Genomic DNA, 23,042 nt, shown 5'->3' on the forward strand with positions numbered 1-23,042 from the left:
CGCATAGACATCACCAGATGCTGGGTTTCATCCCTGGAGATGCTCTGCCAGGCCTCCACTGCAACTGTCTTCAGTTCCTGCTTGTTCTTGGGGCATTCAGTTCCCTTCAGTTTTGTCTTCAGCAAGTGAAATGCATGCTCAATGGGATTCAGGTCAGGTGATTGACTTGGCCATTGCATAACATTCCACTTCTGTCCCTTCAAAAATTATTTGGTTGCTTTTGCAGTATGCTTTGGGTCATTGTCCATCTGCACTGTGAAGCGCCATCCAATGAGTTCTGCAGCATTTGGCTGAATGTGAGCAGATAATATTGCCCGAAACACTTCAGAATTCATCCTGCTGCTTTTGTCAGCAGTCACATCATCAATAAATACAAGAGAACCAGTTCCATTGGCAGCCATACATGCCCACGCCATGACACTATCACCACCATGCTTCACTGATGAGGTGGTATGCTTAGGATCATGAGCAGTTCCTTTCCTTCTTCATACTCTTCTCTTCCCATCACTCTGGTACAAGTTGATCTTGGTCTCATCTGTCCATAGGATTTTGTTCCAGAACTGTGAAGGCTTTGTTAGATGTTGTTTGGCAAACTCTAATCTGGCCTTCCTGTTTTTGAGGCTCACCAATGGTTTACATCTTGTGGTGAACCCTCTGTATTCATTCTGGTGAAGTCTTCTCTTGATTGTTGACTTTGACACACATACACCTACCTCCTGGAGAATGTTCTTGACCTGGCCAACTGTTGTGAAGGGTGTTTTCTTCACCAGGGAAAGAATTCTTTGGTCATCCACCACAGTTGTTTTCCGTGGTCTCCCGGGTCTTTTGATGTTGCTGAGCTCACAGGTGCGTTCCTTCTTTTTGAGAATGTTCCAAACAGTTGTTTTGGCCACGCCTAATGTGCTTGCTATCTCTCTGATGGGTTTGTTTTGTTTCTTCAGCCTAATGATGGCTTGCTTCACTGATAGTGACAGCTCTTTGGATCTCATCTTGAGAGTTGACAGCAACAGATTCCAAATGCAAATAGCACACTTGAAATGAACTCTGGGCCTTTTATCTGCACATTGTAATTGGGGTAATGAGGGAATATCACACACCTGGCCATGGAACAGCTGAGAAGCCAATTGTCCCATTACCTTTGGTCCCTTAACAAGTGGGAGGCACATATGCAAACTGCTGTAAGTCCTACACCGTTCACCTGAGTTGGATGTACATACCCTCAAATTAAAGCTGACAGTCTGCAGTTAAAGCACATTGTGTTTGTTTCATTCCAACTCCATTGTGGTGCTGTATAGAGCCAAAGATGTTGGAATTGTATCGATGTCCCAATATTTCTGGACCTGACTGTATAACAGCCAATCCTGTTGTCTTAGATTGTTATCCATTCCTAACAAAGACAACACAGCCCGAGAGAAAAATGTTTCAGATGTATGTTTAATTACAAGAAAGCTCAGGAACCTCTTGGCTCAGCTTATAAAATTTTGCCAATTCATTTTTAAAATATCAAGACTTCAGAGAGAAAATGTACTTTTAAATAAATCACCGTAATCCATAAAAAATGAGTGTATGTGTGCAGAAGTCGTCGTGGTGCAGTGGTTAGAATGTAGGCTAACTCTGCCCACATCCCGGAGTTTCATCCTGACCAGCTCAAGGTTGACTCAGCCTTCCATCTTTCTGAGGTCAGTAAAATGAGGACCAAGAATATTGGGGGCAATACCTGAAATTTGTAAACTTCTCAGAGAGTGAGGTAAAGAATTATGAAGGGTATATAGGTCTAGGTGCTATTGCCACATAATCTTACAGAAATGCATACACATACATATATAAGCTTAAGAAGCAGTGAGGAAAAGGAGAATAAAACTTACGGAATCAGTTGTGGATTAAAAGCAAAGCCCCTGAGTAGCTCATGAGCCAGGTATTCACTACCTGGCAACAAGCGACTTAACAACACCATGGCAACAGAGTGGTGGAGTGAAGCATGTTGGTTGCAATCTGGACAAGCATCTGCCTGCATAGGAAGCAAAACAACAACAAAAAAGGTGAAAGTGTTGTTATCATCGACACAGAAGCTAATATGATAGCATGAGACATAATCCAAATAATGGCCTGATTTCATTTGCCGCAAATAAATCATGTTGTTGAAAGAAAGATAACTCTTCCCCTAGTTCATGTCCAAGCCCAGAAAGAAGATGCCATATGACATTTGTGGAGAAACAAGTATTTCTTTATTAAAAGTGTGCAAGCATAGAAAATAAGCAGGATTTGGCAGTGGCCATATGAGACACTGCCAAATATCCTCTTTGTATTTCAATTTGTATCTCTTTAGCATGCACATAATGACTAAGCATGTACTTATTTTAAGAATATCGTAGTCTTCTTTCTAGTGGATTACTTGCTTCTTTGTCTTATATCTGCTCTAGACTTTTCTAGCCTCGTTCAAATGGTGCTTCTGCTCCTTTTGTTCTAATACGGCATGACTTTTGCTAAATGCTCTAACAATCTGTTTGCTTCTGATACTTCTACGCTGTCCTCAAATCAACCCAATGGAGTGTAACTTTGTCTTTAACTTGGCAAGAAATAAAACGAAAACAGAGGCTTGGTTTTGTCAGCCTTCCAGATTTGTCAGCCATTAGCGTATAGCTCACCCACACTTTTTCATCCTACAGTACAGTTAATGAATCCACTGCACCAGGCTCCCAAACTCTTTTGAAATGGAATGCATTTCAAAGGAGGGGTGGGGATCTAAACGACTCCAGAATCACAAAGATTAAAAAGATGCTGTGTTAATTTCTCACAGTTCAGAATGGAAGAACGTAAGATTTCATAGCTTCTTTATTTCTATGTCTTTAAAACAAAAAGGAAAAGAAGCAGGCTCCAAAAGCCACATCTAAGCCATCTTGCCCCACCCTACCCTACCCCCACCCACTACATTCTTCTCCTCTGCACTTCTATAATTAACAGTTGAAATTTATGTAACAGAGGAAGTAGTGCCTGGCCGATATAATTTTAATGAGCGTATTATTTAATCCAGTATAGAAAATACCCAAGGAAAAACATTTGATCATATAGGCCAATGTAAGAAAAAGGAATCTAGGAAAAATTGATGAGTAAATTTGATCAAAATCAGTTTACATTCTTTATCCTAATTCTGACCCTGGTATCTGGTGACACCATAATCAGTGAAACCCAAAGCTAGAAAGTACTATAAAAGGTATGGTACTTTATGAGTGCTGGAATTCATGCACTCTTTGGTTAAGTCTTAGACAAATCTTGGAAACTGAGATGTGATAACATACATATGCATGTGAGCTGCATTCACTACCAGCTCCTATAAGATACTGCCCGTTCTTCTTAAAGTGCCCTTTTAATAAACATTCACAACAAGCTGAATTGACCCTGAGTAATGATAGGCTGAAGAGCCATGCAGGAGCCAGTGGCCCCAGATACTATATTATTTATATATATTGATCCTATTTCAAAGATAATATGTATAGCATACTGATCTAGTAGGAAGTGATCAATAAGAAGGCCACCCAGATGGGTTTATCAAAAATATCCCAATAGCATGATGTCATTTAGAATGTGTCTTCCTTTGTCTTTGTAATGTAGTAGGCCAAAGGCACATAAGTTGTGGCACTGCTTCTCTTCGATGCACCTCAGCAAGCAGCTAACACTTTGCTAAGTACTCAATATTTCTTAGCCTTGGCAACTTTAAGATGTGTGGATTTCAAGTGACTGGGGAATTCTGGGAGTTGAAGTCCACACATCTAAACACGGCTAAAGTTGAGAAACACTTCTGTACTTGTTTGCATGCTTAATAAATGTATGTTGTATATTAAAAGTGATTTGGTTGATTTAAGTGGTTCAGATTTTTGGCCGCAACAGATAGAAAAGCTGTAACAAAGACACTAAACAAACATCCCAGATTTGTATGTATGACTATATCTATAAATCTATCCCACACATACATGCATCAATAAAAAAAACTCTGATATACAGCATTATTTACTATGATTTCAGGACAAAACGACAGAATTTAATGGCTGATGCAAAGAACTTACCATTTTCTGAGCAAGTGAAAGTACAACATATTGTAAATGGTATTCATGATGCAACAACCAAGCGGAAGAAGGAGTTATAGAAAGAGGAACAGTTGTACAACACTGAAGCAAGTAGTCCTTCAGACTTTTCATCTCTAAAATAGAAACATACTGGACAAAAAAACAACAACAAAGAGATACATTTCAGGTGATTATCAAATACCTGAACTAGAGACCCCATATTTCTTGAGTTAGTCCCTTCTGCCATATAGAAATGGTATTCGTACATCCACTAGCCCAGGTAATACAAAGCAATTTCTCTTAACTCTGGGACCATTTATAAAGGCTCTCTAGAAACAAATTATGTATCTTGTATATTTCCTCCTTACATACATTTAATACCAAAGCTTTGATGTGGTTCTTGGCCATGCTCTACTAAAATTTATCTCAAGATACCTAAACCCAAACAATCAATTATTGATATACTTCCTTCTAATACACCAGTACATTGGGCACATCAATTTTTATTTTGAGTTTATGACTCTTCAAAAAACCTAAGTCCACTCAATGTAGCTGCAGGAAAAAGCTCAACTAAATTCACAGTCTTTGAATATTGTCTGTAAATGTTGAAGCTCAGCCATTGCTCTTTAGTGTGAACCCAAGAGGAATATATCAGTACTTACCTGATTAACCAGCCCTTTATTTACATGGAGGATGCTGTTCACAAGGTCGAGGAAAGCAGTAAGAAAGGGAAACGGTGATTTACAGCCTGCTAAACTCACTGAAGTCTTATTTCTACTACAGTTCAGAGAAACAATGCTGGGAACAGATTCTGGTCCTGGGGAACAGGATACTGGGTTGCATAAAGTAGAGCATGGTCTACATAGAAAAAAAGACCCAGAAGAAATGAGAATTATAGAATTATAATGCTATCTAGATTTTTTGGAGTGCAATTTTCCAGTCATCATGGTTCACAGTTAGGTATGAAAGAACAGAGAAACTCATCTGGGCAGTACCAATTTATCTAGTCTATCCTACAAATTGTTTCTACTGAGAAAAAATACCACCCTGCTTTTTTTTAAAAAAAAGATCCATGTAATCAGCATTTTTCTCCATCCTTTTACTTTCCAAATACATACCACTCATCTATTATAAAATTTTGCTTGGAACTAAAATTAATACTCAAGAGGGTACACATTATTAAGCCTTCAATAAACCACCCTCAATGAGACTAAGTAAGAGTTGTACATAAAGGCAGGAATGAGTGCAAATTTCAGCTGCAACTCAATAGGATTTGCATTCAAGGAAACACACAAAGGGATGTGGAGTTTTATCCTAATCGCATATGGCTTTTTCTGCAGCTACAGCCCACGGTAATGTCTGTAATGATCCAATATCTCAGTCACGCTAGCCTATGGCAGCAGTTTATCCAAGAAGAGCTCACCTGAGCATTTCCCAAAGGGCCTGCATGGCTGGCTGGCTGAGCAGAGGCAACAGCACTCGGGTTGTCAAGTGCTCCACTTCTTCTATGCAATCAACCGGATTTACTTCTGGCTACAGAGAAAACGGGAGAAAAGAAATCATTATGATTTTCTCTGCACGGATGATGCTTCCAAACACATTTGCGACTGGATGTTTTATGAGGAGGGCAAGCTTCACTTAAATGCCCACCGAGCTACAGGTCGACTAATTACACAGAAAGATACTAACTGAAAATCTGAAAGCCAATGAAGCCAGTTCCAAAGTTACTCTAAATCAGCCTTCAACTGATGATGGGGGTATCGGGGAGTACAACTTTCTGAATTTCCAACCATCAAACTTGCAAGCTAGATCACAAGCTCCTGCGAAAAGACAGGTAGGGCTTTACTGAGAGGTCTGCAGCAGAGGGAAAAAGGGGGGGGGGGATTCATTTGATACTGAAGGGACAGATTAGTTCTAATTCCAGATACAAATTCCTGCACTGAGCCTGGACTAAAAGATACTTTCACCCTGAGTTTGACATCTGATCTAGTTTTCCAGGCAACTTTCAGATCTCTATTCAGAGGTGTCTGTAATTTGGGACTTCTCCAAAAATCACAGCCTCTGCTTGAGCTTTTACAAGTAATATCTGGTGTACTTATAGCACTATTTGGGGCTTAGGAAGCTCCATGTGTGATCAGTCATGTCCTACTCATGTCCTGGTTAGATTACTGTATCTAACCAGTACTCCATATATTGTACATGGGGCTGTCCTTGAATCTGGAAGTTAAGAGAATGAAGCACTGGAGGCAATGATGTTGTTAGTTGCGAAGTTGTGTCCAACCCATCGCGACGCCTCCAGGCCTTCCTGTCCTCTACCATCCCCCAGAGTCCATTTAAGCTCATGGAAGGCAATGATAGACCCCAATATACTTGGGTGACCCCTTTGCTTTGGGAGCTCTACTAATTGCCATTGGTTGTCACCTTTTGAGGCCTGTGTGGCTCTGTCTTGGTTATTTGAGAGAGACTGCTTCATCTACCTGTCTAACCAGATCTCATAGAGTTAACTATTCCCATGATCCACCCCTGCAAGATTGAAAGGACCTTAGAAGCACAAGAGGAGGTATTTTCTAATATACAGCTGAGGTCTGCAGCATGCCTGTCTGGCATTTAGATTAGGGAAGGGGGGAAGTTCATTTGTTTGGTGGTGGGAAGGGGTTAAATCATTTATTGTTAATTGCCTAGAATGGGCATAGAGTGAGCAGCATAAAAGCATAAATAAGAAATAAAATAAATAGCGAAACAGATCTATCAAGCCTAAAGTTTGCCGGTTGCTATTCCTTTGATATTTTAGCCAGACCGAGGCACTTCCTTCCTCCAAATGGAAGGAGAATCATGGAACAAAAGAAATCCCCAAAGACAACTGCAGACACAGAATTTCATTTCCTGAACTCTTACCTGTTGACTACAGTGTCTGTAATACACCCCCATATAGATGACATAGGCCGTAGTAAGAGATTGCAATGCTTGCCATCTCTCCATGTGGGATATCTCTTTAAGGCAATTCTTCATGTTGGTTTCAATGACAGGCCTGAAACCTACCACCTGACTCCAGGTGATGGGTGGCGGTGGAATTTGATCACCCTCTTCTGGGCCACTCCTGTAACATACACAAACATGAAATAAAGACAATAATATAGGAATTGCTAATGCTCGTTACTTAAGGTGGCCTCCTCCAATGCGACCAGAGAAAAGTACCTAGGAACCCAAGCAAGGATATGAAATAGTTTAATTTGCTGGCCATTTTTACCATGGAAAAGGCTTAGAAAACTATTTTTGAAAGGTTTTTCTTTGAAGAGGTTTCGCTTCTTATCCAAGAAGATTCTCTGGATGGTGGAGAATGGAAGGATTTATATCCTTGCAGACAGCTGGTCATTTGCATTCTTTTAGAAAGTCATCAAGGCCACCTTGAGGTTTATCTGTGTTGTCAAGCTCATCTGAGTGATGTAAATGGGTGTGGAGCCTTCTTGGAACTGTTGAAAGGACTGTGTTGTAGACTGGAGGTAGATGATGTCATATCCCTTCCCCCTCTGTTGAGAGGGCTGTTCAATTTTTCCACCCCTCAATTGACCCTAACCACACAGATAAACCTCCAGGTGGCCTTAATGGCATGCTTAAAAATGCAAATGACCAACTGTCTGCAAGGAAAATAAATCCTTCCATTCCCCACCATCCAGTCAGAGCTGAAGAAGCTTCTTGGATGAGAAGAGAAACGTCTTCAAAGAAAAACCAGAAAGTCCAGTTGCCTCTTGAAAAAGCACCTACAGGACAACCATGTCCTGGATGACTGAGAATCTCCATAGATATTTTTTGAAAGTTGATATATAACAAAGCTTAATTGCATTTCAAGATTAATACAATTTAATTCCATTAATTTAATTAACAGGATGAAACAACAATTTGGTGTTTTAATCAATACTTTTAACTAAATCAATTTCTTACCCCAAGCTTATACCTGGAAGAATAAGTGGAAAGAGCATGAATGTCAGAATATCCATTTTTGCACAAAAATAGAAAATTATTTCTTGAGATTCCTGAATCCGCAATATGGCCCCTGTAATGCCAACAAGCTTGTGGACACTTCATATTGTTTCCATTCACTTTCCTGATAAGCAGCCAAGAGTGGTATTATCTAAATTTTCAGAGATAATAGCTTCCATAATAAAAGAGAGGCTGGAACCGTGGCCCAACAGCATCAGACGCTACATTAGCACTACAGAAGGAATTTCAAGAACCATCAGAGAGATCTCTGTGAAGCAGGAACTGGAATAGTAGCAATGGCTGATTCCTAAAATAGACAAAAATGGGCTCTTGAACATGCTGTTAAGTTTAATATGAGCTGGCAGGCCTGAATTGCACTGGGTAATGTTGGCACTTCTGAAGAGAATTGTTTCAAAGGACCAAAAAATGGGTTAAAGACAGGAAGAAAATCATGAAGAAATATTAACTAACAGAGGGCATGGTTGGACTGTCCTTAGGTGACAGAAAGTCATATTTTCTAAGGCTCTGTAGATTCATCAGCATCCAGAAATAAAAGGATGGGTAGGTAGCAAACTGTCACTACTCCCTATAAATCCTAGAATTAGGAAAGCAGTAGCGTTTAAAATAGAAATTGCATATGTGTTAAGGTCTGTATCATTATCTAGACATATATACATATGCAGTAGTAGAGATGTCAACAATGGTTAAGAAAAGTTACAGGGGATTGTGCTATCAATGAAGCCCTTGGGATGGACAAAGGAGAAACTACTGATAATGGAATATAAAAATCAGGGTAAAGATTTCCCCTCTCCAGCCATGTTTGACTCATCTCCATTTCTTAGCCAAGGGAGCCAGTGTTGTCCAAAGATGTTTCCATGATCAGGTGGCCAGCATGACTATATGCTGAGGCTCATGGAGTGCTATTACCTTCCAACCAAAATGGGACCTATTTATCTACTTGCATTGCATGCTTTTGAACTGTTGATGGGCGGGAGCTGGGGAAAGGAATGGGGATTATCTCCATTGCACGGCACCCTGGTCTCAAACCCAGGCTGACAAGCACAGCGTCTTTAACTTTACTTTACTTTACTTTACTTTTATTTAGACTTTTATACCGCCCCCTCTCCCCAAAGGGACTCGGGGCGGTGTACAGTCAGATAAAACACATCAAGATAGAAAATACAAACATAAAAGGAGGCAATAAGAAACTGTACAAAAATCAAAGCAGTTAAAAACAATATTTAAATAACCCTAAAAATACCCAATTAAAATATCTGCCAGGAGGTAGAATAAGACTATGAATGGGCCAGGCCGGCTAAACAGAACAGGTGAGTCTTCAGTTTTTGTCGGAAGGAGCGGAAGTCGGTGGTGGTTCTGATATCGGGGGGGAGGTCATTCCAGAGGGTTGGGCCCATCACAGAGAAGGCTCTACTCCTAGGCGCCGCCCGTTGGCATTGCTTAGTGGACGGCACCCGGAGGAGTCCTGCTGAGCCATCGTGCTCCTAGTGGAATATAGCTGATTCTAAATTGTGGTGCAAAGCTTGGCTGAAACGAACACTTCTTTCAGCTGTTTTTATCAGAAATGTGAATTAAAAAAAGACATACTTGGATGCTTTGAATTGTCTCATTTTCTGAACCCACAAAAGCACCCAATAGCTCCTTATTAATATAACAGAAATATAATGTGGAATAGAATTCTGCCTAAAAATGGAGGTACTTCTATAGATCTATTGTAATATACTATGTATGGGGGGGAGGGAGAGAAATGTCCTTTTTGTGCGTTTGCGGCTGTAGGTTTGAGCTGAGAGAAAAATATTTTTTTTCTTTCCTTTTTGTGTACCACAGCAATATTTTTTCCTCAAAAAATGAAAAGAAAAAAAATACAGAACATATATTACCATGGTTATAGAAAATATTTTAAAATATAGTATCTTGATCACACACAGTAATCACCATCCACTTTTCCTTTTCATTAATAACCAGCTCAAAGGAAAATGCATATTTTCAATCAATGTAATATATATCAGTCTCCATAAAAGTTAAAATAAACTTTTGCTGTATTTCTTGTTTCATAAATCCATATACTGATAAATTCCAGATTTCCGATACATGATTGAAAATGCTGTTCACATCTGTAAAGTTTGTTACTTTTCACAACACATCTTTAAATAAATCTATGATTATTAAATCAAAACAGAACCCCATTAAGAAAAATTCATACTTTCCTTTTTATACTTTAAGCATAAACAAATTGGATAAGCAACTCTAAAAAAATATCTCACATGGTCTAAAAAACAAACATTTTTGCTGAATTAATCTGAATATCATCTGAAAAATATTCAATGTTTTTAAGATTCTTAATAATTGGTTCATTAGTATGTAGCATTCTACCTCTTTTTTTCAAACTATATAATAAAATATCCTTTACTTATCCATAAAATTGTAGGCTCAAAACAGTGCAAAATGCATTTCAGTACTGGAAACTATTCAAATATTTTAAATATTATTAATGTATCTGGAACTATATCAGAACAGGTATTAGTTGAATACACTGCTTTTCTGAATTGTTAAGTGATCCAATGGGGGAAGGGTAATAAATCATGCGGTATAAGCCTTATCCGACTCAAGCAGGTCACCACAGGGCCAGAAACTTTTCCTGTTTTCATAGATTTCACAGTGTTAATGATATTTATTTTATCTATTTTTTAAAATATCTATGCCGTCCAATCTCCCCTCCAAGGAGATGTTGGTTGGCATATAAATTTAATAAATAAATAAAACCTTCAGGTTTTCCTGAAGAAATAAAAGTGCAGCTAATACAGGCAGTCCAAATTGCTTCCAGCAAATTGGTCATTAAGCGAAACCATGACTGTGGTTTTATTTCAATTTTCCTTTGCTTTACAGACCAGCAAAAAATGCCTGGATTGATTGTGAAGTTACTTTTTCATCCCCAACATAACTGCAAATGGTCACTAACAAGGATTACCTGTAATCTTGTCACGAATGATCTTTGGAAGAGCTGTATCATTTAAAAATTAATTTATTGAGTTATTCACTAACTTTTGACTCAGCATTATAAAGCTGAGTGTAAATTTAAACTATGTTTTTTTTTCTTTTCTACTTTCTGCGTTGTTTAGCTTTCTTGCAGACAGCTTTTTTAAAAAAAAACTAATTTAGAGTAAATTTAGGAAATCCTGTACAGAAGTGCTATTATTTTCAAGTCTAAAACAAACATAATTATACTATAATGCAACTTTAACATCAATCAATTGATAAGCATCTGTGATGTCTAAGGAGATTCTCAGTCTTCCAGGTCATGGTTGTCCCAAAGTTGCTTTTTCAAGAGGCACTGGACTGAAGAGGCTCTGAAGAAGCTTCTTGGATGAGAAGCGAAATGTCTTCAAAATTAATCCCAGAAAGTCCAGTTGCCTTCCGAAAAAGCACCTTTGAGATAAGCATCTGTGATGTTTTTACTGCAATTAGGCAAGTTGTTCAGGGTGCATGGAATAAAGATCATTTAAAACTAGAACAGAATAAAGAAACAACAGCCATGGTTAAACCAATACGACTTAGCATAGAAATGAAGGCTTTTACAGTTTCAACCCATGCAGTCATCAGTCAGTTGTTCACATAAAATAGAACAAATCATCAGATGTTACAATGACATCTTAGGAACATATTCATTCTGCAATAGCATTTTATCCTGTTGCTGGACACATCAATCAATAACCTCTAGCAAATGATAGAAACTGGTATTCTTACACTATTCTTGCAAGATTTTATCTTACAATGTTATCTGAATCCCTTGGTAATCCCTTTTTATTTATTGTATTTTAAAACAACCCCACACTTGCCTGAGCAATGTTGTTTCAATAGATCCTTCACTAAACTGGGTATTTATAACTTCCCATGCAATTATGCTTTCTTTCATTAGATGGTCTAATTGCTCTTAAGTCAGCTGGGTATTTACTCTCTCTCAGCTGATTAGCTTTTCAATCAAATTCACTGTCAACCTCAATTTCTATAGCAAACATAAACATTGACATTTAATGGCCTCAGTAATGACACCTCCAAGGGAAACTTATTATCAATTATTCAATAAGATTAATATTTACTTGCACTACCCTAAAGGGAAGTGAGGAAATTAACAGAAAGGAAAATGTACAAAATAAAAGAGCAAAGGCAAAATATATACATGGCAGCTAGGAGTCCTATTTAAAGAGCAATTATGCTACGGAATTGATAAGCTGAGTTTTTTTAAAGCAGTAGTTATGCACGATGTCAACCAAAATGATTTAATTTTATCTTTATTACAGTAAATAAAACCATTACCTCCAATAAACAAATTAACAAGATTCAGAGCCGGAAGGATAAAGAAGAATGTATAGCAAAATTAAGATTTACATGTGGCATGTAACAAAAATTTAAACTCTTGACAACGAAAACGATGATATTCTGAATTCTTAAAAGTAGTACAATCAAGTTGATATTCAGAAAGCTTTTCAAAACTGAGGAAGAATAAAAGCACATAAATTGCATTCTCTTTCTTGTTCAGATACCTCTCAGCAAGATTTGATCTGCTGAATTATTTTCATTGTAGTTTGCCAAATAAACATTACAACTTCCAAAAATGAGGCGGTCCACTTCCAAATGTTTACTGAACTATCACACACAGTTTGACAAGCACTACTTGCTGGGGAAATTCCTCCAAATTCCCTTCATCTCTTCCCAATCCCACCTGCTTCTGAGTTTTTTATTGTTCAGTTTTTCATGCTTGGAAAGTTAGACCACATGGAATCAGTTTGACCGAAAATATTTATGTTCTTACAGCATCTGCAACGGTCACAGTGAATTTTAGTGGAAGGGAAACAATGGAAAGAGGTAACTTTAATGGAAGAAGAACAAGAGATTTGAAAGAATGCTGTGAAATCACATAGTGATTTCTCTCTTCTCTTCAGTCATTTTAATCAGATCCAAATTTGGTCAACATCCAAGTGCCATTAGAAATTATACATTCACCATCTTGAATCCCATGAGGAAAAAATAGACTTCTGCCACTTTTTTCTTTTTTTCTTAGAAATCATTTGATATGCCCAATTCTTTTGATGTTTATTTGATCTATTTTCTCTCACTTTTATCTTTTTCCAAGTCAAACTTGATTCCTGATGACTACATGAACAAATCCAAGCAGTTTTCTAGGCAACATGAAAATCTATGGAGATTCTCAATCATCCAGGTCATGGTTGTACCAAAGTTGCTTTTTCAAAAGGCAAATGGACTTTCTTTGTTTTTCTTTGAAGATGTTTCGCTTTTTAACCAAGAAGCGAACAAGAACTGAAGAAGCTTCTTGGATGAGAAGTGAAACATCTTCAAGTAAAAACAAAGAAAGTCCAGTTGCCTTTTGACAAAACACCTCTGGGACATGGAAATGAAATGGCTTTCCACTTACTTCTTTCTAAGACTGAGATAGAGTAACTGTCCATTAATTTCTGTACTCTAAAGCAATACTAAAATCAGGTTTCCCTATTCCCTCTATTCCTAGTACAGCACCCTAACTCTGTGATGGCGAACCTAAGGGCACTCGTGCTATAGGTGGCATGCAGAGTCCACTCTGCGGGCACACCAGCCGTCACCCCAGCCCAGCTCCACCGCGCATGCGTGTGCCTCCTGCTGGTCAGCTGATTTTCGGGTCTCTGCCACACATGTGCGGGGGGCATGTGTGCGGGGGGGGGGGGGGGTTTGCTCACATTGTATTTTGGGGGTTCCCGCATGCCGCTTTGGGCACTCGCTACCAAAAAAGTTAGCCATTACTGCCCTAACTGCTAAATCAAACTGGGTCTCATCTACTATTACCAGTATATTTAATATTATTACTAGCCACTTTAATGGGATGGCTGGTGATGCGGCAGTGACACAAGGTGAGGGACATGGCAGGCAACAGGTGAGTGGATGCCTGCTAAGGCACTGCCATGATGGATCTGAAATGGGCTCTTTAAATGTAAGGACTCATTCTTGCTGGTAGTTAGAATCTTTAATATTATTATTTGCAAACAAAATGAAGGTTTCCTATTTAGCTTGCAGAGCTTGGGGTCATTGAATGAGTTTACCAAAAATGTAAAATATTGCAGAATATGCAGCCTCATGCTACATAACTAAGCTCCGTTTCATGCTGAATAAACTAAATTATCAATATATCTTAAATAGAGAATCGATTTTTTACTCCAAAAGCATTTTATTAAAATAAATTTGATAAAAATAAAAAAAACCGATTTAAATAAAAAACCGATTAAAAAAATTTTTTTATCGATTTTTATCCACCCTGTTTCAAAATATAATACAAGCCATTTTTTTCAGTGCACACCCACTATAATAATATTTTGCTTCTGAATATTCAGAGAAATGCTGCTTGAGATTCTTTGTTGAAGGGGAAGGAGAGAAACCACTAGCAGGACAAAATGACTATACCTGCTAAGCTGGGCTTGCAGTTCTGTTCGGCAGCCAGCTGTCTGAGTCACTTGAGTAAGCGAAGTGACAACAGCTGCAGCTCGCTGGATAGAAAGCTCCATCAAGGTGTTATTTTCTTGGAAACTGCTGGTCAGTTGGGATAGGGATGAAACTATCCTCATTAGCACAGGATAAAGATCTCTGTAAATTGCAATAAAATGAGATGTCACAGAATCACGTTAGTGTAGTTTTTATTTTAAAAAAAAACCTCACTGAAGTCAAAATCCAGTTACAAGACATTTATAGCAATGTAGAAAATATTTTGAATTCAAAATTCCATTTTGAGTTCAAAACAGATGTTCTATGCTCTGGTTTCTCTTCAGATCTTATAAAGCAGCTTTTCCAGTAGTATTCCAATATTGTTCTATAAGTATTCTGAAATTAAAGGATTCCTATTTTGAGCTTGAAAGAACATTATTTTGGGTTGGAGACACTTCCAGAATGGTCAGAAAACTTCCAATAGAAGAGGAAAAGGAAATGACCATTGTCTTACCTGAAGGGTCCTTTTCAGGGCGCTGCAAGGGAGAGTCCAAAGAAGGGTTAAACACAGCCAATCTGCCCAGAACTGAATTGAAACTTTAAGCCACGCCTCTGGTGCCGACTCTCCTCAGATTTATTCAATGAAGACGTGGAACAGTTGTGCGCTGAAACTTCAACTGGAAGTCTAATATGGAACAAGTCAAAAATAGTCCAACAACAATAACAGAAACAACAAACAACACTGTGACTTCACAAACACCAGCGGAGAATAGACCCCAGGGCGGGGTGGACTCTCCCTTGCAGCGCCCTGAAAAGGACCCTTCAGGTAAGACAATGGTCATTTTCCAGGGCGCTGCTCTGGAGAGTCCAAAGAAGGGACATGCCCAAGCTAACTGTCACTAGGGCGGGAAGGCTCAGCCATCAGGGTCGCTCCGCTGGTATGGATGCCCTGAAGAACACGCCTCCCAAAGGCCCCTTCCGCCGATGCAAAACTGTCCAGTTTGTAATTTCGGACAAATGGAGACAGAGAAGTCCAGGTGGCCGCCTTGCAGATCTCTTCAATCGGTGCCTGTGTAGACCAGGCAGCTGTGGTGGCGGCGCTTCTAGTCGAATGTGCTGTGATATTGCGAGGCACAGGAACAGACTGTAAAACGTGGGCAAGCGCAATGCAGGCTCGCAGCCATCCGCCGATGGTAGATGAAGAGACCTTCTTGCCTTGAGAAGCTGGTTGAAAGGAGACAAATAGAGATTCGGATTTCCGAAAACTGGCCGTGCGCTTGATGTATCTGCGAATAGTCCTGCGCACATCCAGCATGTGCCAGCGCTTTTCCCTCGGGTGCCGAGGATGCGGACAAAAATCCGGAAGGACCACCTCCTGCGCCCGATGAAACCAGGAATTGACCTTCGGAATGAAGGAAGGGTCCAGCCTCAGGATTACTCTGTCGTTACGAATGAGACACAAGTCCTCTCTGACTGACAAGGCAGCCAGTTCCGATATGCGACGAGCAGACGTGATAGCGACCAGAAAAACCGTCTTGAATGTGAGGTGTCTGAGACTGGCCGTCTTAATGGGCTCAAACGGGGGCCCGATGAGGGACCGCAACACTACATTGAGATCCCAAGATGGGTATCTGTGGACCACTGGGGGTCTCAGGTTGGTCGCTCCCCTGAGGAAACTGCGGATGGTCGGATTCCGGCCAAGAGATGCGTAGCCCTCAACTGAGAGGATGGTTGACAGGGCTGCTGCCTGGCGCCTCAGGGTGTTAGGTGCCAGGCCCTTGTCCAAACCTTCCTGCAGGAAGTCCAGGATGACAGGAACCAAAGCAAGGGGCGCAGACGTACCATGAGCCGTGCACCAGCTGGCGAAGGATTTCCAAGTGGCGTCGTAGATGCGCGTCGTGGACTGCCGTCGTGACGCTTGGATGGTGCCAATCCTCTTGTCTGACAACTTGCCTCTGCTTAGGAGATCCCTCTCAAGTGCCAGACGGCCAGCTGCAGCCACTGGGGTTCTGGATGTTGAAGGGCCCCCTGGCTGAGAGAGATGTCCTGTGGAGGAATCCGCCACGGTGGTGTGATCGAAAGACTCACCAAGTCTGCAAACCAGGTTCTCCTGGGCCAGTACGGTGCTACCAGCAGCACCTCCGCCTCCTCTGCTAGGATCTTCCTGATGACTCTGGGAAGAAGAGGTAGCGGGGGAAAAGCGTAAAGCAGACCTTTCGGCCACGGGCCGTGCAGCGCGTTGACTCCTTCCGCCCTCGGGTCGTGGAACCTTGTGAAGAACCGCGGAAGATGCGCGTTGGCCGCGGTGGCGAACAGGTCCACCAGCGGGAGGCCGAACCTCTGGGACAGTTGCTGGAACAGCAGCGGATGTAGACGCCACTCCGAGTGGTCGACTGTGGATCTGCTCAGCCAGTCCGCCTGGGTGTTGCTCGTGCCCGAGATGTGCTCCGCCTGAAGAGAAAGGAGATACCTCTCCGCCCATCGACCCAAGAGCTCCGCCTCCTTCATCAGGGATCTGGAGCGCGTTCCCCCCTGTCGATTGATGTGCGCCTTGGTGGCGACATTGTCTGTCATGATGCGCACGTGGTGGCCCTGAACGGTGCTCTGGAAGCGCTTCAGCGCAAGCCTGACTGCCCTCAGCTCCAGCCAGTTGATGCTGTGAGCGGCTTCGGAAGGGGACCACCTGCCCTGTGCGAGCTGGTTGTGGCAGTGGGCCCCCCAACCGAACAGGCTGGCATCCGTTGTGATGGTGAGCCTGACTGGCTCCTTGAATGGCGACCCCTTTAACAGGGCCGGAGACAACCACCACTTTAGAGAGCGATGTACCTCTGCTGGAACTGGAATCGGTCTTGTTGAGCTGCTTTCGTTTGTTCTTTGATATGGGAGCAGGAGCCACTGAAGGGGACGGGAGTGAAGTCTCGCCCAAGGCACGATTGACAGGCACGAGATCATCTTGCCGAGGAGCTGTGAGAGCTGAACCACCTTGACTAGACGTGACTGCTGCACCTGAACGACCATCTCCCGAAGGCTGGCCACCCTTTCCGGAGACAGGGATACCGTGCACGAGGTGGTGTCGATGACAGCCCCTAGATGCTTCAGTCTGGTCGTGGGGACGAGATGACTTTTTTCCAGGTTGATGGTGAACCCGTGGTCCCGGAGCGCCTGCATGGTGTGTTCTAGGTCGCTGACAGCTTGTTGATGCGATGATGACAGAATGAGAACATCGTCTAGGTAACAATGGAGTCTGACCGGACGTGACCGTAGAAAAGCCGCCACGGCTGCGAGAACCTTTGTGAATGTCCTGGGCGCCGATGACAGGCCGAATGGCATTGCCCGGTACTGGTAATGGAGGCCCGCGTAAGAGAACCTCAGGAACTTGCGGTGGGCTTTGCGGATAGGGATGTGGAGGTAGGCCTCTTTGAGGTCTATGGACATTAGTATATCGCCTGGCCTGATGCACCCCAAGATGGACTGGAGGGACTGCATCTTGAACCTGCGATATGTCACGTGGTGATTGAACCTCTTTAGATCTAATATCCCCCTCCACCCTCCTGAGTTTTTGGGGACCAGAAACAGGATGGAGTAAAACCCTCTTCCTTCCTGGCCTGCTGGGACAGGTTCTATGGCCCTGATCTCCTTGAGGTGCCTTATCTCCTGTTCCATGAGGGATCTTTTGACTAACCCTGAGGGAACTGGACACCGGATGAAGTGGCGGGGAGGGGGGGACCAGAATTCTAAAGTGAGACCCATGCGGACCGTTTGAAGAACCCACTGGTCCGACGTGGTCTGCTCCCATTTGGCGTGGAACAACTGCAACCGCCCTCCTATGGGAGCTGACCTGTGATGGTCATTTATACCTCCTAAAGGGTCGGGAGCCGGAGCCCCCCCGAAATGGCCGCTTGGAGAAGGGCTGCTGGCGACCTCTGTCTCAAAAGGACTGACGGTCCTGAGACCGCTCACCCTGCTGGGGATACGCCCGATGATAGGGGGCGGAGCTGGTGGAGGGCTCATTGTTCCGAAAGGCCTGCCTCCTGTAAGAGCCAGGACCTTTACGATCAGGCTTTTTGGTGACTGATGGCATCACTTTCTTTTTGTCCTTGTTTTCCACAAGGACTGGATCAAGGACCTCACCAAACAGCTTGTCCCCTTTAAAGGGGGCAGTAACAAGCTTCCATTTGGAGCGCATATCCACATTCCAGTGCCTAAGCCACAGGAGGCGTCTGGAAGTAACATTAGACGCTAGGGCACGCGAGGCAAACTTAGCAGCATTCAGAGTGGCATCAGCAGTGTACTCTGTGGCTGCCATGATTTTATTGATATCCTGCCTGACTTTAACGTCCTTGGCAGGTATCTTCCTCAACAACTGCCTCAGCCACAGGAGAGCCGCCCTGGAGAAAAAGGAGGCTGAAGCGGAGGACTTAATGGCCCATGCAGCTGCCTGATGGGTCTTGTGACAAGCAGTTTCGGTTCTCTTGTCCTCAGCCTTGAGCCCCTCCAACAGGTCAGGAGGGAGCACAGAAGAGGAGGTAAGAGCCGCTACAGGGGGATCGATAGGAGGGAGCTTGAGCAGCTCCTCCAGGCTGGCATCCACCGTATATAGCTTCTTGTCATGGCTGCTGGGGGTAGCCATGGTAGCTGGCTGCGCCCACTGTCTTTGAACTAAATTGAGGAACATCTTGGGTACAGGAACTATTTCCTGGACCGAAATGGGTTCCTCAAAGAGATCCCCAGATAGATCATCAGGGTCTACAACCACCTGAGCTGGGGGGGTGGACCCCATGTGAGTTGAGATCTTAGCCTTATCTAAAATGGTTTTGAAATTATCCAAATTAAATAAGCCTGAAAAGGCCGGCTTTTTGGCGGGGCTTGCCTCATCCCCAGAGAATTCAGCTTCCTGCCTAGGAAGAAATTCCTCTTCTTCCTCCCAGTCTGACTCATCGGAGGCCACTGAAGAATGCAGGGACGGAGGTGGAAGGCTAGGAGTCATCTCTCTGGAATCCTCGTGGGGTTGCAAATGGTGGATCTTGCGAGTGCGCTTGCCACCTTTTCGCATGCCTGCCTCAATGCCCTGGGAAATGGCCCTGTTAATTATTTCCTGCATTTCAGTGGATAGGTTAGGCCCTTGGTCCTCAATGGGGCGAACCCCTTGAGTGGGCCCGGGGATCGGCTGTTGAGGGGCTAAGGGCCCCATTGGAGCTGGTCCCTCCTCCATATCAGAGGGACAGGCAAAGAGATCAGCCTGATCAGCCATGGAATGGCCTGGAGAAGTTGCCATGGCCAAGGAATCCCCTTCCTCTTCACTATCAGAAATGGGGCCTCCCTGGGCTAGAGGAATTTCCCTGGAGGGCTCCCCAGGAGACACCGAAAGGGAAGATTGGGCCTGCTGTTGGGCTTTGGAAACCTGTTTTTCTAAGGCCTTCTGTCGCCTTAATGCATCTTTGTCTAGGCCTGAGCCCTGCTTGGGGCCATGCCTGGAGTAAGGCTTACTCCCTCTAATGGCCTCCCTGGCTGCTTTCCCGGCCTGTCTTACAGGGGCTCTGGAAGAGACACCCTCAGAAGTCTCAGGGGCCTGATCTGCCATGGTAACAATCACTGGTTGGGGCAGTAGGGGGATGGGAAAACCACCACTCACCACCTCCAGAAAGCCCACCGCAGCACGATGCTCCTGAGGAGACAGAGAAACTGCAAGGCCTGAAGTAGCTTGGAATCTTTTAGGCGCGAGCAGAATTCGCTCCCAGCGCCTGCAGGAGAGTAAGGGAGGCGACCCAGCAGGCCACGATCCCACGCCGCTATCACTTGCTTGGATTGGGGCCCAGGTCGCCGGTCACACCGGGCAAGTCTGACTCCACGCGGCTCCTGCAAAGAGCCAGGCACCAGGCAGCTGCGGCAAAAAACTTTTAAAAGTAAAGCCGGAAGATTGCGCAATCCAAAATGGCGGCCGGAACTCAACGGAGCTCTGCGCGCCAAATTTAAAGAGGGAAGAAGCCAAAATGGCTGCCCTGGAAGCCCACGCAGCAATTTGACTTGCTAGAAGCACAAATTGCAACGGAGGGCTTCCAGTGGGAATCGGCCCCCAGTAGGGGTGCCCCAACAGCGCTGGCGTCGGCACTCCGACCCACACGCTTCCCCCAACAGCTGCCTGTGGCTTCTAGGAGCCAGAGCAAAGCCCCGGACTCCAGGAGAGCCGAAAGGGTGAGAAAAACCCAATTAAAAAGGGAAAAAAACAAACTTAAATTTAAACTCACCAGCCTGCTCTAAAAATCCTTAAATATGCTGTTTTAAAAAATTATTCTTCCTCTGGAGAGTCCAAGGAATCAATCTTAGAACTGGAGAAAATCTTAAAGCGTCTACTGGGCTAGCTGAATTGAAAAAATCTGAGGAGAGTCGGCACCAGAGGCGTGGCTTAAAGTTTCAATTCAGTTCTGGGCAGATTGGCTGTGTTTAACCCTTCTTTGGACTCTCCAGAGCAGCGCCCTGGAAAATATTAATATTTTAAGAAATCAACTAAGATTCCAAATAAGTGCATCATTCCTAGTTGGTTGCTATTTTAAACAAAATAAGCACTTACTTGGAGTTCAGATCTTTCCATATAGATCAATACTGTATTTTGTATCAGTTATGTCTTACTCCACCTTATCTTTTACCCACTTGGTTGGAAATCATCCTGGGAAAACAGGATAACCTTCCCTCCTAATAAATAAGGATTGTTAATGAACAACCCCTCTCCTGCCAGTGAACTGACTTCTGTTTTGCTTATTCTGGTTTATTCAACCACGTTATTCTAATTTATTCAGTCTTTGTTTAGAAGAATATACAGATAAACAAACCATATTAAGTAAATTAGATGCCGCTGAGTTATAATTTTTATGTCCAATATTTAATAACTTGATTTCTAGAAGAGAAACTTGCATTTTTGAACTAAATCACAGCAGTAGTTTATCCACGCTATTCCATCACCTGTCTGCTAAGGTCAGTTTCCCTCTACTGTAGCATTTAGGTGAGAAAAGGAATAGTAAATGAACCAAGGAGTATACTGCGGCATCTGCAAAAGGCAAGGAAAACTTCCAAATAACTCAGAAGCTTTGATACTCTTGGAAGTGAAAGGAAATGAAATTTGAAACGCAAACACCCAGTCAAAGCCATACCGATAAAGATCACATGCTTGACCATAACCAGTGGCCACAGCCCACAAACGGAATGCTTCTGTGCTCATTTTTATGGCTTCCTCTATCCTTAGAGAAAGGTCTTTGGGATCTTCAGCTATAAACCGGCTCAGCCGACTCTTCATCTCAAATTTGTTTAGCTGTAAATAACAACCAAATACAAGTAAGACTCAGGACTTATAATAGGGTACAAACGGGAGATGAGAGAATGCATACTGATATCGAGCAGAATATAATAATTCTGGTATCTCATTTAGTGGCTTTAAGGAGAATCAGATAAATTCATGGAGGGTCAGATCTGTGAATCACCATCAGGCACGGCAACTAAATGGAACCATGCAAACTGAAATAAAATGCTCCTGAATATTAGTTACTGGTGGATAAGCCAAAGAAAAGGATTATTGCCTTCCTGATATGCTTATCAGTTTTCTCCATGTGAATAGGAGACCAGATGGATTTATGGTGTATACTAGGAAGCTTCTCCATGGGAATACATGCATTAAAAACAAATATTCATCTTTTATATATTAACCATTGTCCTACTTGCTACAAGACCCCTGTGCTAATGGCTTTCTTTCATGCTTCTCTCCCTTGAAGTCTGCAGCTCCTATATGTACAGAATTTAGAAAATCACACATGATTTATTTCAAGTATATTTGTTTCCTCTGTGCAAATTTGAATTCTACTATATGCATATAAAGAATGCCAATTAACTGGAGGAAATGGTGAAACTGCCCTCTTTACTTCAATTAAATTTGGTTAATTGCAGACTTTATTACCTATACTTTTAGTATTTTAATTAGCTAAGCAGTAGTGGCTGAAAATAGTTCTTACCAGCCTAGCAGCTGTGTTTCGCCCTCCACATGCCAAGACTCTAATGAGTTTCATGGCAGTGGGACAAGGTACTCCATGTAGGCTCACGAGCAACTTCCCGGGTTTAGCTGGTCTTGGAGTCCATTGGGTGGGAAGAAACTCTGTGATAATAGTCTCAACAAGACGAGGGCAATCAAGAACCTGTAAACATGTATTTTAATAAAAGTCAGTGCTACAAAGTTAACAACTTTTCATTGTTGTGATACAAGTACCTTGTAAAATGTTTCAAGAAAATGGACAATGCCCCTTCTTTTTATGAGTTCTCTAGAACAAAAGTGCAAGGAACGAAAAATTGTATTGCTTCAAATTTTGGATCAAAGAGTGCAACTCAAAATATTCCATTTTAAACTTCTAAACTGGCTGTGTTCTGGCGGGACAAAGCATTTTGTCTAGAGCTATTCTAGCTAGGCAGCAAAAAGTTTGGAAAAGTAATCCAGTCACAAGCTATCATGCTACAGTTCAATACTGTTCTCAGAATGGTAGA

General features: G+C 42.5%; 1 protein-coding gene across 1 annotated transcript in view; it reads right to left on the reverse strand.

Annotated features, from left to right (window-relative positions):
• Positions 1-23,042, reverse strand: part of RPAP1 (RNA polymerase II associated protein 1) — a 72,866-nt gene that overhangs the window by 11,820 nt on the left and 38,004 nt on the right. Inside the window, exons 14-21 of the mRNA XM_081936279.1 lie at positions 22,520-22,699; positions 21,668-21,825; positions 14,505-14,684; positions 6,957-7,158; positions 5,485-5,594; positions 4,724-4,919; positions 4,062-4,211; positions 1,866-2,008 (exon numbers count right to left, since the gene is read on the reverse strand). Coding sequence (XP_081792405.1) covers positions 1,866-2,008; positions 4,062-4,211; positions 4,724-4,919; positions 5,485-5,594; positions 6,957-7,158; positions 14,505-14,684; positions 21,668-21,825; positions 22,520-22,699 — 1,319 coding nt within the window. The remainder of the gene's footprint in view (positions 1-1,865; positions 2,009-4,061; positions 4,212-4,723; positions 4,920-5,484; positions 5,595-6,956; positions 7,159-14,504; positions 14,685-21,667; positions 21,826-22,519; positions 22,700-23,042) is intronic.

Source organism: Natrix helvetica (assembly GCF_964273705.1).
Source record: "Natrix helvetica genome assembly, chromosome: 1".
Lineage (NCBI taxonomy): Eukaryota > Metazoa > Chordata > Lepidosauria > Squamata > Natricidae > Natrix > Natrix helvetica.